General features: G+C 34.1%; 2 protein-coding genes across 2 annotated transcripts; both read left to right on the plus strand.

Moving 5' to 3' along the window:
- The first annotated feature begins 658 nt into the window (after positions 1-658).
- LOC142549338 (uncharacterized) lies at positions 659-2,200 on the plus strand. The gene has a single exon (XM_075658250.1). The coding sequence runs from the start codon at positions 1,217-1,219 to the stop codon at positions 1,913-1,915; it is 699 nt and encodes a 232-aa protein (XP_075514365.1). The 5' UTR covers positions 659-1,216; the 3' UTR covers positions 1,916-2,200.
- An 8,264-nt stretch (positions 2,201-10,464) lies between these two features.
- On the plus strand, positions 10,465-14,489 carry LOC142549344 (U-box domain-containing protein 13-like). The gene is made up of 4 exons (XM_075658262.1): positions 10,465-11,002; positions 11,664-11,780; positions 12,004-12,459; positions 12,901-14,489. The coding sequence occupies exons 1-4, from the start codon at positions 10,733-10,735 to the stop codon at positions 14,077-14,079; spliced, it is 2,022 nt and encodes a 673-aa protein (XP_075514377.1). The 5' UTR covers positions 10,465-10,732; the 3' UTR covers positions 14,080-14,489.
- Positions 14,490-14,994: the final 505 nt, after the last annotated feature.

The following is a 14,994-nucleotide window of genomic DNA, read 5'->3' on the forward strand; positions in this document are numbered from 1 at the left end:
ATTAGGACAATTATATGATTAAATCCATCCTTCCAATTAAGATCTTTGTGAAATCATATCTATATTAATGCTAGGTTTTATGAATCTTAATTTTACATCTACTTAAGTTTAAATAAAGACAAAAATTTGTGTGAGACAGTCTCACGGGTCGTATTTTGTGAGACGAATATCTTATTTGGGTCATCCATGAAAAAATATTACTTTTTATTTTGAATATTGGTGGGGTTGACTCGTCTCACAGATAAAGATTCGTGAGATCGTCTCACAAGAGACCTATTCTTTTTTTATAACAATTTTTAGAGTATTTTATAATAATTTTGTGAAAAAAGTTTTATAAATAATTATCCACACGGAATCCGAAATACTTTAATAATCAAGTTAATTTTTAAAATTTGTGGATAAATTGTGTAAACTTATAATTCGACAGTGCGATTATTAAATAAGTTAAACAAAGATGTAAAAAAAATGGGTATGACTAATGCAAGATGATTGAGTGTACGAAAGACACAATCGATTGGAATAATATGTTATTAATATTTATTTATTTATAAAAATAGAAAAATAAAGAATAGTTTTGAATGCTTGTTTCCATAGATTAATTCACGAATGAGCCAAGAGCAAGCCCATGTGAATATATCCAGTGACGATGTGACCACTCCAACCATTCCTCACACATACACATCACCATCTCCTCTTTGTTTTTCCTTCTTTTTTTTTTTGGAGAAAATCCCTTTCCTGTTTTCCAAACGAATATTTGCATCAGATATTTCTTCTTGCTTTTAGGATACTGCGAGTTTATCATATATATGGACTAGAATACTGAAAAAAGGTAAGATTTTTTTTCCTTCACACGTAGAATCTCACAGGCAACGGCGTGTGTCTGAGGCAATATTTAATTTTATACCTTATGTAAAGTTCTTTAAAGTATGCTTTACGTTATGGAATCGTACTTGCATTTAGGGGAGTGAAAGGGTGTGGTTAGGTCTATGCTTTTGAACCCAAACTGTGAATGATCATAAGATTTCAAGAAAAGTGGCTGCCCCTTTTTTTTTATTGTTCTTGTAACGAATATCACCACTGGTGGTGTATTTTATTGATTTCAGAAGCAAATATCTTGAAGGAAAACCTACTCGGGGTTTGAATTTCTGGGTTTTATTTCAAATTTGTGCAAAAATATGAGCAAATGAGACATTTATAGAACTGGGTTTTTGTAAAGATGGGATCTTTTAGTGTTTTAGGCATTGGTTTGAGTTTTGTGTTTGGTTTAGTATTCGTTGGACTGGTGGCAGAGCTCTACTATTTACTGTGCTGGAAGAAGAGAGGGGCCAATAACAGCAACAGAGAAATCGAGGATTTTTCATTTATCTTCTGCTGGAAGAGGCCCAATTCATTTAACAGCAGTAACAGCAGTCTAGAACTAACAAATTCAGTGAGAAACCAACAAGAACAAGAGCAAGATTTGGAATTGGGGTCAGATAAAGATTTGGGCTTGAAAAACTATGGTGAAGAAGGTGAGGCGACCGAGTTAATGAGGGTGCACAATCTCTGTGGCCCTCCAAGATTTCTCTTCACAATTAAGGAGGAAAATAAGGAGGATTTGGAGTCAGAAGATGGGAAATCGAAAGGCGAAAAGAGTAGCAGAAAAGGGTCGAGAACAAGAAGTTTAAGTGACCTTGTTTTCATAGATGGCACCCCTTTTCTCACCCCTTTATCTTCACCAACTGTTAAGAATCTAAAATCCTTGGATTCTTACAGTAACCTCGGGTTCAATCCTCTTTTTGAATCCTTAACAGAAGCAGAAATAAACAGATTGAGGTCTTCTCCTCCTCCAAAGTTCAAGTTCTTGAAAGATGCCGAGGATAAATTCATAAAGAGGTTGTTGATGGAGGAATCCGGGAAAATTGAGACTAAATAATGGTGGCTCTGTTCAAGATTTTGCTATTAAAGATCCATGGAATTCAAGAGTCACAGGTACTTTGGTTGCAATGATTTCCTACCCAAAATCTTGAAGAATGAATGAATCTTGTCTCCGGTACATATCCCTTGTCAAATGAAAATTAAATGGTTTAGATTATTCTTTTTTAGAATTTAATTCGATTCGATTCGATTCTGTTGTGTTTATGAAATTACAGAGATTATCAATGTTCGTGTGGCTTTCCACTAATTGAGTATAGAGGATAAGAATAAATTTGAAACCAATCTTTTTTGTTTTCTTCCTCCTGTGTAGATTTGGGATTAATGGAGTGAATTACCGGTCGAGCAAGTGGTTTTTTAAAATTAAAAATAATCAAATCTTTTTAAAAACATAATATTTTATATATTAAAATTCGTGTCTGCGCATCATAATGTCATCTAAATTTTTACATTCAACCTAGAGCTTGACCAAAATATTAAGGTGCAACTAATTTTAGAATTTAAAATAATGCATAATATATCTAAGAACATATTAATATGATGTTTGGCCAGCATATAAAAACTTACATCTTGTTAGATTCTTATATCTTAAGATTTTAAAGAATTTATAAACTGTAATGTTTTATTTTAAAAATGAAATATTAAATGTTGAGTAGATCTCTTATGAGACGGTCTCACGAGTTTTTATCTGTGAGACGGGTCAACCTTACCGATATTCACATATTGTCTTAATTTTTTTTAAATATAATTTATAAATTGTCAAATGAATTATTTTGACAGCTTATTAGTTGTTTACAACTTTTTTATCAAATAAATTATAAAAGTTTATAAATTATAAAACAATTTATAAGTTTTTTAAAATCTTATAAACTTTGCCAAACATTTTCTAAATGTTTTAAATATTTGGTAAGTTTCTTATTTCTTTCTTTAATTAGCTTATATCAATTAAAAATAACTCCCCCAAAAATAATAATAATACTTAAACAATTATAATATAATGTCATAAATAGCTTTTAAAAAATAATATAATCGCTAATTATTGTTTAATATTATATAATATTTATTCGAAATAATCACACTATTCAATATAACACACTGAATTAACATTTCCAAATCCATTTTCCTTATTATTATTTTCTTCCCCTCGTTTCGTTTACTTCTACACTAGGGTTTTGTCAATTTAATAAATTGTTTTATTCAAATTTTTTAGGAGTTTAATTTCAAACTAAGATGTAAGAGTTTATGAGAAACTAAAACATTTTATAAATTCTGTAAAACTTGAAAGATATTTTAAGATAAGTTTCATGAAACACAGGTTTTATCATTACCCAGTCCCTTTAAATATAATGTTTCAAAGTGTATTTTGGTTTTATATTTATTATTTTTGTATAAATATTGTTTTTTTTTTTAAATGTATATACATGCAGTAAACATTTTTTCATAAAAATATATTGTTCATTTATATGTACAAGATTCAAACGCTATTTTGACTCGAAAACCAAAAATGATTATGTGGGTACAATGTGTTGGGAGAAATCATCTTTAATTTGGAGTAAATATTGTTGGTAAGTAACAATTTTTGTTGCAAAACAATGATCGAACCGTGATGTTTAGATTGTTGCATGATTACCATTGAATTATGCGGCTCTGTATTTCGCAAGTCTTACTAATTATTGTTGGATAAATGAAGAGAAAAGAAGAGGAAGAGTGAGGAGTGGTGAATGAACAAGGAAATGAGATGTCTTAAATGTGAATTGTCTCACATTGAGAAAATAGTCAAATCAAATCTCTCTAATAAGCTCCAAGTTGAGCTGAGGGCAGTCGCCCGGCCCAGCCCGGTGCGGTCTTTGACCAACATTAATCTTTTTAGGGTTCGCTCGGTTTTTAGGATGTGATAATTGAATTATTGATAATTTGATTGATAAATGCTTGATAGGATAATATATGTAATTTGAGATGTATATAATATCATGTGTGGTGTGAAATAAAAAAGATGGATAAAATCATGGTAAACTGATTTTTGACCAAAATACCCTTTAATATTTTTTTTAAATTAATTTTGTCATAACGATTTACTTTCTCCCCAACCTACTCCCTGTTTGCACCAAAAAATCAAACGCTCTCGACGTGCGATTTGGAATCCCTCCCCATTTTCTTCGTCCGTGAAGATCAAAATTGGAGGTGAGATCCGTGTTATTCTGATAAATTTTTGTTACAGGTGATCTCAGAAACCAACATACTGCCTGTTTGAGCATGGTCGTCTTTCCACTCAATCAAATACTCCATTCCGCGGCCATTTTGAAGCGCTCTGCTGCCGATTATCTTGTTCACCTCACCATAACTTTCGTCTTCATCGTATTCATCAAATTCTTCAGCTGGAACAGCTGCTGATGTACGGCTCTCTAGGGTGGCGAAAAGAGATAAATTGGAAGTCTTGGAGTGGGTCAAGACTAGTTTTAACGGAAATTGAGAAGTGGGTTTGGGAGGGGAGAGGGAGAGGAGTGAGTGTGAGTGGAGGTGAAGAGGGCTTGAGGCGCGAGAGAGATTGAAGAATGTTCATTGAAGATCGAGTGAGCAAATGTGAAGAGTTGCAGTGTCAAGTGTGGGAAGATAGAAGCATTTTGGGCATTTTTAAATTAACATTAAGGGCTATTTTGGGCATTTTTCATTTTGGGTGTAGGTGGATAAATATTATCCATCTTGAAAGCATGGATTCAGTCTTCAAGTCAAAAAGTGAAATTTGTCCTGTATGTAGTCAATGTCAAATTAATAAATGAAAGCAAACACAAGATTAATAAACAATCCAACAATAATATTACTTACCAAACTGAGCCTTAGATGACAGAGCTAGGAGTGGGGGTGCACTGAGCTTTTTGGACGACAGAGCTAGGCGCTTTTTGCCCCGCTTCCCGCGTGGATGCAGCACAAGGCGCACGGATACGCGCGCTTGCGCTGTTCCTGAAAGCACCAATCAGTGTGTGCATCCTTTGGCTAGAGATGCATATACTCGGGTGCACAGAGCTAGGCGCGCGGGTGCACCGCTTCCCGTACGGATACGCGTGCTGCGCTGTTTCTGAAAGCACCAATCCGTGTGTGCATCCTTTGGCTAGAGATGCATCTACAATAGGCTGTCTTTTGCACCAAACCTTGTGTCCCTGTCCCTTGACTTCTCACAAAGAGTTGTGACTTTTCTACACATCTGGTCTGTAAATACGTGACTCTTCTACGCAATCGATGACCATTTAATCCTCTCAGCCATTTTCGATGGACTACTGGCCAATTTTCGCTGCATCCTATTGACATCTTGCTGCATTCGTTATTTTGAAACTTCAAAGTTCAAGCATACTATTGTTCGCTGTCATCCAGAACCTGTTGTGCTGCACCTTCTAGATTAAGTCGTATCTTAGAGACGATTTCCTCCAACGTAAAGCATTTGTATACGGACAATTTTGTCTTGCGGAGAAAAAAATTTTCTTGTATCGACTTACTGTTTTAAGTAATTGTTCAGAAACGAGAGAAAGATCAACTACAATTATTGTGCCAGTTTAGTTAGCATAAAACCTATATTGTGCTGTAATAAATGTTCCAAGTAAAAAGGTAATCACGAGGGAGGCAATTTCATCAATTCTTTGATCATACCCCATTTCTTTAATCTGTTTTTACGAGTGAAGACGTGATATATGATTTGAAAACTTTAGGTATGATCTTTCTTTTATTTTTATTTTTATTATTATTATTATTATTATTTTTATATTTTTTTACATTTGACGAAGGAAGGATACAGATCTCGAATTTGAGATAAATCTTATATCGACGTATGTATTAAATGACAGTGGTTGTAAATTCTCAAATCATAAAAAAAAAAATTTAAAAAAAGCATATCATGTTGTATGATGACATAGTTTTTAAAAACTTAACATATTGGATTATAATATTACATACTGATATATTTATTTTTATGAAAATGAAATTGTAGAAAATTATGGAAAAAGAAGGAAATTTATGTTTTAGAAAAAACTGAAGGAAGACATAAATTAATTTTTATCTTTCAAACATAAAAACAAAATTGTCTTCATTTAAAAAAAAATTACAAAAACAAAAAAATAAAGTCTTGAAATTTTCCCTCGAATCCCTAAATAAATTTTCTAAAGGTCGTACAGTTACACATTTCAATTCGACATTCGTATATGAAACCATATAATTTAATAGGATCCCACCAAAGAAAAAAGAACCATAAAAAGGAGTGATTTCATATTTTTCACATCAAATCAAAGAAAATTGTCGTGTTTTTTATTTTATTTTATCTTTAGAAGCGCTTTTTGAGTAAAGTGGCGTATAATTTTTTTCAACCTTTGCTAAACTTTGCAATATTGAATTTTCTAACTTCTTTCTTTGGAAGTGTTTCTTACATGTTTTTCAATGTGTTTTATTATTATAATTATTATATCACAAAAACTACTATGAGATCGTATCACATATCAATTTATTTATGTTTGAGAAAAACTACTATTATATTACTAATAAATACCCGTCTTCTTTGTGAGAAATATAATTTTCTAAATTTTGAATAGTTTAATTACGGTTTTCATCATCCAAAAAATACAAGCACATTTTATTTGACGGAAACTATGATTACATGAGTGTATAAACTACATGATTTGAATCTAAAGATGCCAGTACATTTTTGCGCTGATTTTTCTATTACGATTTAAATGCGTGATTAGATTGAGAGATTTAAAATCACGTATTTCAAATTTATTTTATTGTTGGAATTAATTTTATGTTCGGTGAATTTGAAATTCACTGCATTTGATGTAACGATGATTGTGATGAATTTTAAATAAAAGGAAGATAAGATGATATTTCAAATTTATTTTTCAAACCAATTCTTCACACCAAATCCTTCTATCTGGTCGCAAGATTGGAAAATCAATACATGTGAAGAAGGCAAAAATTTGTGTGAGACGGTCTCACGGGTCGTATTTTGTGAGACAAATATATTATTTGGGCCATCCATGAAAAAGTATTAATTTTTATGCTAAGAGTATTAGTTTTAATGTGAATATCGGTAGAGTTGATCCGTCTTACAGATAAAGATTCGTCAGACCGTCTCACAGTAGACATACTCTGTGAAGAAATGCCTCTCATTCAAGCATCCAATTTAGAATATGTTGCCTAACATTTAGCCCATTACAACTGGGCTGGCAATTGAAAGCCCATCCATCATACGGAAGCCAAACACAACCAAGAAAAAGTAGGGGAAATTTGTTTTTTTGCTCTCAACATATTTACATGTATGTAATTTTGTTTATGATAATTCTTTTTCTACTGATTCATCTGGCATAGTTGGGTGATGGGCTCTGCCAGGATGTGAAAGTTATGTTACTCTCTATCCTGAAAGTTCTAAACGATTTGTTTACTTTTTGGTGATACAATTTTGTGGGAAATTGGAGAATATCGAAGTTTTTTTGGGGAGTCAAGCTCAGGCATATGGTGGAAAGTTGTAGCATGTCTATCACGAAGTACAAACTCATGATTGTGTAAAAATGAAATTTCTTGAAGCCTCGATCAGATTAGTTGGTTTGGTTCCAAACTCTATAAAAATTAAATACAAAAACTCTCGTGAGTCATCTCACGGTTTATTTTTGTAAGACGAATTTCCGACTCGACCAAGTTCATAAAAAATATTAGTTGTAATGCTGAAATTATTACCTTTCAGGATATGTATGTTTGAACTATCTCATCCCGTAAGAAATTTTTGTTTACATTAAGGTTATTTGATGTTTTTCAACTATATTTAGCCTTTGAATCGAAGCCTGTCATATCATATATTTCTTGCTAATCACTTTAAAAGAAAATATTCAATGCAACATTATGTCTTGCACGAGAACTCAAGTTTTATTTAACTTTCCATGTTTTTTATGTTATTGATTTCACAGCTGGTCGACCCTAGTTTGTATTGTAGTTGATTTTCTAGCAATTTAACTAATTTCTTTTGTATCATAGACACATGAAAAATTGTACACGGAATAAATTTTAGTTCCTTTTTCTAGCTATTTAACTAGTAAATTTTTTTAATCTAATGTAGACATACGAGAGATTGTGTATTGAAAAATAGTTGTAAAATAATCTTTATTTTAATAATATTTTACAGTTTTATTCAATTATAATATTTATTTTATCTGTTTGCACATACAAGCTGCATATATAGATAAAGTCATGGAATATACAATAGGTTTCATGATGTCTGTCTCTCAAAGTAAGATCATGAAATTCATTAGAAAGCGTACTGTATAATCTAAACTAGTTTTTAGTCGATTCAGCTGATTAAAATGAAGATAAAGATCACTCGAGCTTGAGACGAGCATTTGTGATGTGAATGTTATGTTTCATTGGTAATGACATGAAGATATTCATCCATAAAATGAACGATCATTTGATGATACACCGAATAATCCTTTCTCAACTTTCAAAATGATTATAATTTCTTGCCAAGATAATCGGGTGGCAATAGCAGACTTGCAGGAACAGACATTTCCGTTGTCATGGAGTAATTTTTGTGGTCCGGTCCTTCCCCATTTAAGACCCCAACACGAAAGAGTCCAAATCTAGCTGGTATGCTCGATGGGATAATCATTTTTAAATAAATATTACATGTAGATGGTTTGCGACAAAAATTGCGCATTATATTTTATCTGTTAACTTCATTTTAATTGTTTGAATTAATTGCTTCACTGGTTTCAATAAGTAACGCAAATTCATTAATTAATTGGGGACTTAATTGATTTTCCTAATTAATGTAAATCTGCTATATTGTCTTAAATAATAACAAATAAATACATATTTTATGGTCAAAGGATGAGCTTAGAAACCGAGTTCGTACACGTAAAAGTAACGCAAAAGCACAAATTAAATAATATGGAAACTGAACAATTGTTTCAAGAATTTCCTCTAGCTTGATTTTTGGGGTCAAGTTCCTCTAGACAAGTAAGAAATTTGTTGATTACTACAGCTATGCTTTGTGGTGACTTGGTAGCAGCACGTGCCCAGATTCTGACTCTTGGAATATATTAGTTGCCGTGAAACAAGTTGGCTTCCAAAATATATTCCTAGTTTTAGACTTTTTCCACTCGAAAATATATATATTGTCAGACGACATTTCATTTATTTCTGCTTTGATTCGTCGTGACATACTAGTTTTTGTGTTCCTAACAAATTTTAACATTGACTTTTAAAATTATTATTTTTTGGATTTCCAATGCTCAAACTACATATTGATGCCACAAATATGGATGGCAATGATTGGGGTGCGGGAATGATTATGTGTTTCGGCTTTTATATCCGTTTATTGTATTCACCTCATACACGTCCTCATCTTTGTCGGATATTCAACTTTCATCGTCATATTCATATCCATCCGAAGACTGAGTACTCTCATATCCTACTCAAATATCATATAACCACCTACAATTGCTTTTTTTCATATTTGAATTATTTCAGTAAAACTATGTTTATTTATCAAATTCTTAAGAGAACAATAAGAAAAATATTAAAGATAAAAAAGTAACAAACTAATTATCAGATAAGAATAACAAAATATATTATAAATAATTTATTCTAACACTATTATCTTACAAAAATAACATTAACTTTATACTAATAATTTTATTTGTTGTAACAAATTAGAATTAATAATTTTTATTATTATAGACAATAGGAATCCTTGTCAATATTAGTTTGACTTAGCCAAACCTAAGATTGGGTTGTGGTCCGACGAGAGCCCAACCCATATTGACAGCTACAATCAAGATCCCTCCATCTATTCATGGGCTCTTCCATTGGATTCTATGTTTGCCAATGATTTATTTTAATTCGGATCTACATTTCCACTTGTACAAAATCTAATATATTACAGCCACGTGTATATATCCCTCGGTTAGGGTATAAATCGCGAGTCTTTTCTTCCTTGTTCTTTTTTATTTCATTTCTCATTTCTGAAATTGGTGAATTTTGAATAGATTTAAATAGCCAGGCCTTGAAAATATTGACCATTAGTTGGCACAAAAAGCCAACACGAGTCTTATCCACTCAAAGGCTCAATTATAAGACAATGAGTTTGAAAATTTATCTTAAATTCGAGATTTTGATATCAAATAACCGGCACCATCAAGTAAAAGTAGTTAGATTAATGGACCATCTATCTAAATTTAAATTTTAAAAAGCATAGTTTCTCATTTTTTTAAGAGTAAATCTTTTGCGAGACGATCCCACGAATATTTATCTGTGAGACGAGTCAATCCTACCGATATTCACAATAAAAAATAACACTCTTAGCATAAAAAATAATAATTTTTCATAGATGACCCAAATAAAATATATGTCTCACAAAATACGACACGTGAGATTGTATCACGCAGTTTTTTTCTTTTTTAAATGGGATGGGTGGGTCTTCAGAATTTACACATTATTAAATTTTTAAAAAATAAGTTGGATCAATTTTGCATTATATTTAGTTTAAATCTAATCCAAATCCAAATACTTTTTTCATTCCAAATCCAAGCGCAGCCTAAAAGCTTAATTCCACCATATCCATACCTTCACGAAATCCTACTCATCTCCGAGAAGCCGACTCTGACCCTGACCCTGACCCTGACCCGAATCCGATCTTCACCTGGACCCTTGACCCGATCAGTTCTTCCAGCCATCCTTCAACTTGGGAACGTACCCATCTTCGTTGACTCCAAAACTCCGTCTGTTACTTAAATCAACAATCGGCTTTTAAATATAAATATAATATTCTTCAGATCTCTTTGTGATAATGGACGAAGATAAAGCCGCGTTATCGCGGAAATTGATCGAAATTGTCGATGAAATTTCGGCGATTCCGGAGTACCGAGCTGCCGTGAAGAAGCAGTACATGAATCTAGCTCGGCGGTTGAAGCTGTTGTCTCCGATGTTTGAAGAAATTCGCGATAGCCAAGAGTCGATCCCCGAGGATTCCATGAAAGCATTAGCTTCTCTAGTGAAAGCTCTGGAATCGGCCAAGGAATTACTCATGTTTGGCAGCGAAGGGAGCAAGATTTATCTGGTCTGTATGGAATGGTCATTATTGATCTTTATTGTTGATTTTGGGAATTTTTTCATTCTCTTCAAGTTAAATCACATGGCCACAGTTTATAATGTTTTTCCTTGTTTTATTTGATTTCTTCGATTTTTGTTCATCTGTGACTGTGCACTTTTCTTTCTGGAAAGTTGGAGATTCTAACTCGAATCTTGTATCTGATCAGAGTTTTTAAAAAATATCGTTTCATTTTTCTTATATTGTTTGGTTGATCATGTATGAGTTGCTTGTCGCAAAAAATTCCGAGAATGGTGAGATGTTTATTAGCCCCTGCTAACTTTTGAATTCCATTGGTGAAAATGAAGTAAACACAAGGAAAGTAAATGTATCTTGTGTCTGGTGTAAGATTTGCTTTTGGTTTGAGGAATCTTGGTTGAGATTATTCTTTATCAAAATTTTCGTTACTGCAGGAATTATGGAATTTTCTAATTTTCTGAGATAGTCCCTTAAAAGCGTAGGATTTTCCACTGATGGCAGTTAAATTAATCTCTTAATTTCCCTTCAGGCTGTGCATTTTTAGATTGCATTTATAATTTTTTGCGTGTTGTTGAAACATACATAATCTGCATCATGTTTTTTTCCCATTAAAATTAGTTGTAGAATTAGAAGAATGCTTCTCTACTTACAGGTATTGGAGAGAGAGCAAATCATGATTAAATTTCAAGAAGTTACGGCTCAGTTGGAGCAAGCGCTGAGTGGCATTTCATTCGAAAAACTTGATATATCAGATGAAGTAAAGGAACAGGTAAATACAGGCCCCTGCCATATATTTGGACGCTGTTTTATGCATCCATGATCACAAATTACGATTTCATCAGAGAACGTATGTACCGTAACGGTACATTTCACGTCACGAATGCACTTGAAGTTGTTTGTTTGTGTTGCTAAAAACCATCGAGAATGTGGCGGCTATTCACTTGATTGAGGGGGATAGTCTCTTATTCTATCTTTAAAACCATCTTTTCCAGGTTGAGCTTGTTCTTGCTCAATTCAGAAGAGCAAAGGGAAGGGTGGACGCACCAGATTTTGAGCTGCACCACGATCTTTTGTGCCTTTATAACCATAGTAATGATGCTGCAGAAGATCCAGATGTATTAAGGAGATTGGTTGAAAAATTACAGTTTGACGGCATATCCGACTTAACTCAAGAATCAATAGCTTTGCATGAATTAGTTGCTGAAACTGGTGGGGATCCAGAGGAAAGCATAGAGAAGATGTCGATGCTATTGAAGAAAATTAAGGATTTTGTGCTGACAGTAAACCCCAACATTGACTCCACGGCACCGAAAAAGTCTGTTCCTGCAAGTAGCAGTGGGAAAACATTGACCGATGGAGATCAGACGAACCTTGTCATACCAGATGACTTTCGTTGTCCTATCTCATTAGAGCTAATGAGGGATCCTGTCATAGTATCAACAGGACAGGTATTGATTCAATTTTTTCTTGCCTTCGCCTTGTTAATTACTCTTGTTATTCGATGTTCTTCATCAGAATGTGGCCTTTGAATTGAATCTTGTCACGTCATTTCTTTTCTTGCTAATCTCTTTCAACGAAAGTATGTGCTGCAATCTTATGTCTTGCATGAAACCTCCATGTTTTGTGGTTACCTCTTTGTGCAATCAGTGGATGACAATCTTTTGGAGCACCAGAAGTAAATGATTGAGAACAGAATGACAAATTTATTGATAACAAACGGGTATCTTGCCGTGTTTTTTATGCTATTGATTTCACCCCTGGGGTCGACCCTGGTTTGTATTTATTTAACTAATTTTTTTCCTATTATAGACATTTGAAAGATTTTACATTGAATAAATTTTGGTTGCTTTCCTAGCTATTTAACTGGTAAATTCTTTTATTTATTGTAGACATATGAAAGGTTGTACATTGAACAATGGTTGCGGGAAGGGCTTGGTACTTGTCCCAAGACACAACAAAATCTTACTAGCAATTCTGTAACGCCAAACTATGTTCTTCGAAGTCTTATTGCACAGTGGTGTGAGGCAAATGGGATCGAACCTCCAAAGCGACCAAGCAGCTATCGAGCCACTAAGACTACATCTGCATGCTCCCCTGATGAGCTTATCAAGATAGAGGCTCTTCTACATAAGCTAACATCCGCCAGCCTCGAAGACCAACGGTCTGCAGCAGGCGAAATCCGCCTGCTTGCCAAACGGAATGCAGATAATCGGGTGGCAATAGCAGAAGCTGGTGCAATCCCTTTGCTTGTCCAGCTTTTATCAACTCCTGATTCTCGAACTCAGGAGCACTCCGTTACTGCACTTCTTAACCTTTCAATATGTGACACCAACAAGGGTTGCATAATATCCTCTGGTGCTGTTCCTTGTATAGTTCTCGTGCTCAAGAAAGGAAGCATGGAGGCACGGGAAAATGCAGCTGCCACCTTGTTTAGCCTGTCAGTAGTTGATGAAAATAAGGTGACAATTGGCTCTTCAGGAGCAATTCCACCACTGGTAACACTTTTAAGTGAAGGCACTCAAAGAGGGAAGAAAGATGCTGCAACGGCACTCTTCAACTTATGCATATATCAAGGTAATAAAGGAAAGGCGGTGAGGGCAGGAGTTATTCCCACATTGATGCGGCTACTTACTGAACCCCAAGGCAGCATGGTGGATGAGGCATTGGCAATATTGGCAATATTGTCTAGCCATCCTGAAGGAAAGGCAGCCATTGGAGCTGCAGTGGCCGTGCCTGTTTTAGTTGATGTTATTGGTAATGGCTCCCCTAGAAACAAAGAAAATGCAGCAGCAGTGTTGGTACATCTATGCTCTGGAGACCAACAACACCTTGCTGACGCGCAGGAACTAGGCGTTATGGGACCACTTCTTGATTTGGCGCAAAATGGCACAGAAAGGGGAAAGAGAAAAGCTTCCTTGCTGCTTGAACGGATGGATAGATTTGTAGAAACACATAAGCAGGTGAGGGTGCAAACTGAGACTCAGACTAGACTCAAAACTCAAACTCAAACTCAGAATCAACTATCACAACCACGGCCACCGCCGTCAGTTGACACTGTTAATAGATAATAATTGTTTCTATTTCTTTTTATGTGGGTTTGTTTGTTTTCGGTCCTTATAAAGCGTTGAAGGAAAGGCACATAGAATATAGCTTGCTTGAAAGGGAAAAGGTGAAAAGATCACCTCTCCCAATGTTTAAGTAATTTATTCCGATTGATCAGTTGAGGACTATATACAACCAAAAAATCCATGAAAAGGGATAGAATGCAGAAACAGAAGCAGATATCCTTTGGCATGATGTGGATATATTTCAACTTGAGAAATATGTAAACATCCGTTTTTATCGGAGAAGTTATGTTAAATCTCTAGCTCCTCAAATATTCTTGTGTTATATTTGTGCGCATGCCACACCGGTGCATCCCTATTGACAAGTATATTATGAAACCTCCTAAAAAGTCAACCTGGTACACTTGTATTTACACACACCAATGTTTTAGCAAGTTGTGATGCACTGATGCTCAAGGTGCAACAATGGAAAAGCTTGACCCCCAGGTAAGCCCGGCAGGGGGGCTAGCTGTTTGCGAGCACCAAGCTTGCAACAATGAAAAGCTCCTATATTGATCATTAGGGAACTTTAGTTCCAACATACTAATAGCTTTGCTCGCCTAATGGTTGCCCTATGTATGCATAGGCATAGCTCATTACATATTAATTCATGAAAAGCCATCCATTTCTTCCCTTCGAAGCGTATACATATAAAAATAATGGACGAGAAATACAGTCCTAGGTAACATTTTCAACTTGAGGATCAATTTATCGTGGTAAAAAAAAAAAAAAAAAAGATCAATGCGAGTGCAACTATGAAATTACCTGATGTAATATACATGGTAAAACTTAAAAACTTTGAAAACTATTATATAATTTGATAATCTTTTTACTTGAAAATATAACTAGCTTAAGGTTGAACTATTTTACTAGAATGTC

Source organism: Primulina tabacum, chromosome 1 (assembly GCF_025594145.1).
Source record: "Primulina tabacum isolate GXHZ01 chromosome 1, ASM2559414v2, whole genome shotgun sequence".
Lineage (NCBI taxonomy): Eukaryota > Viridiplantae > Streptophyta > Magnoliopsida > Lamiales > Gesneriaceae > Primulina > Primulina tabacum.

What these genes read in the sequence shown, in the direction of transcription:
- LOC142549338 (XM_075658250.1), top strand. Translation starts at nt 1,217, where the DNA reads ATGGGATCTTTTAGTGTTTTAGGCATTGGTTTGAGTTTTGTGTTTGGT.
- LOC142549344 (XM_075658262.1), top strand. Translation starts at nt 10,733, where the DNA reads ATGGACGAAGATAAAGCCGCGTTATCGCGGAAATTGATCGAAATTGTC. An exon ending in AAGGGAGCAAGATTTATCTG is followed by an intron (nt 11,003 to 11,663) that starts GTCTGTATGGAA and finishes CTCTACTTACAG; the next exon opens with GTATTGGAGAGAGAGCAAAT. An exon ending in CAGATGAAGTAAAGGAACAG is followed by an intron (nt 11,781 to 12,003) that starts GTAAATACAGGC and finishes CATCTTTTCCAG; the next exon opens with GTTGAGCTTGTTCTTGCTCA.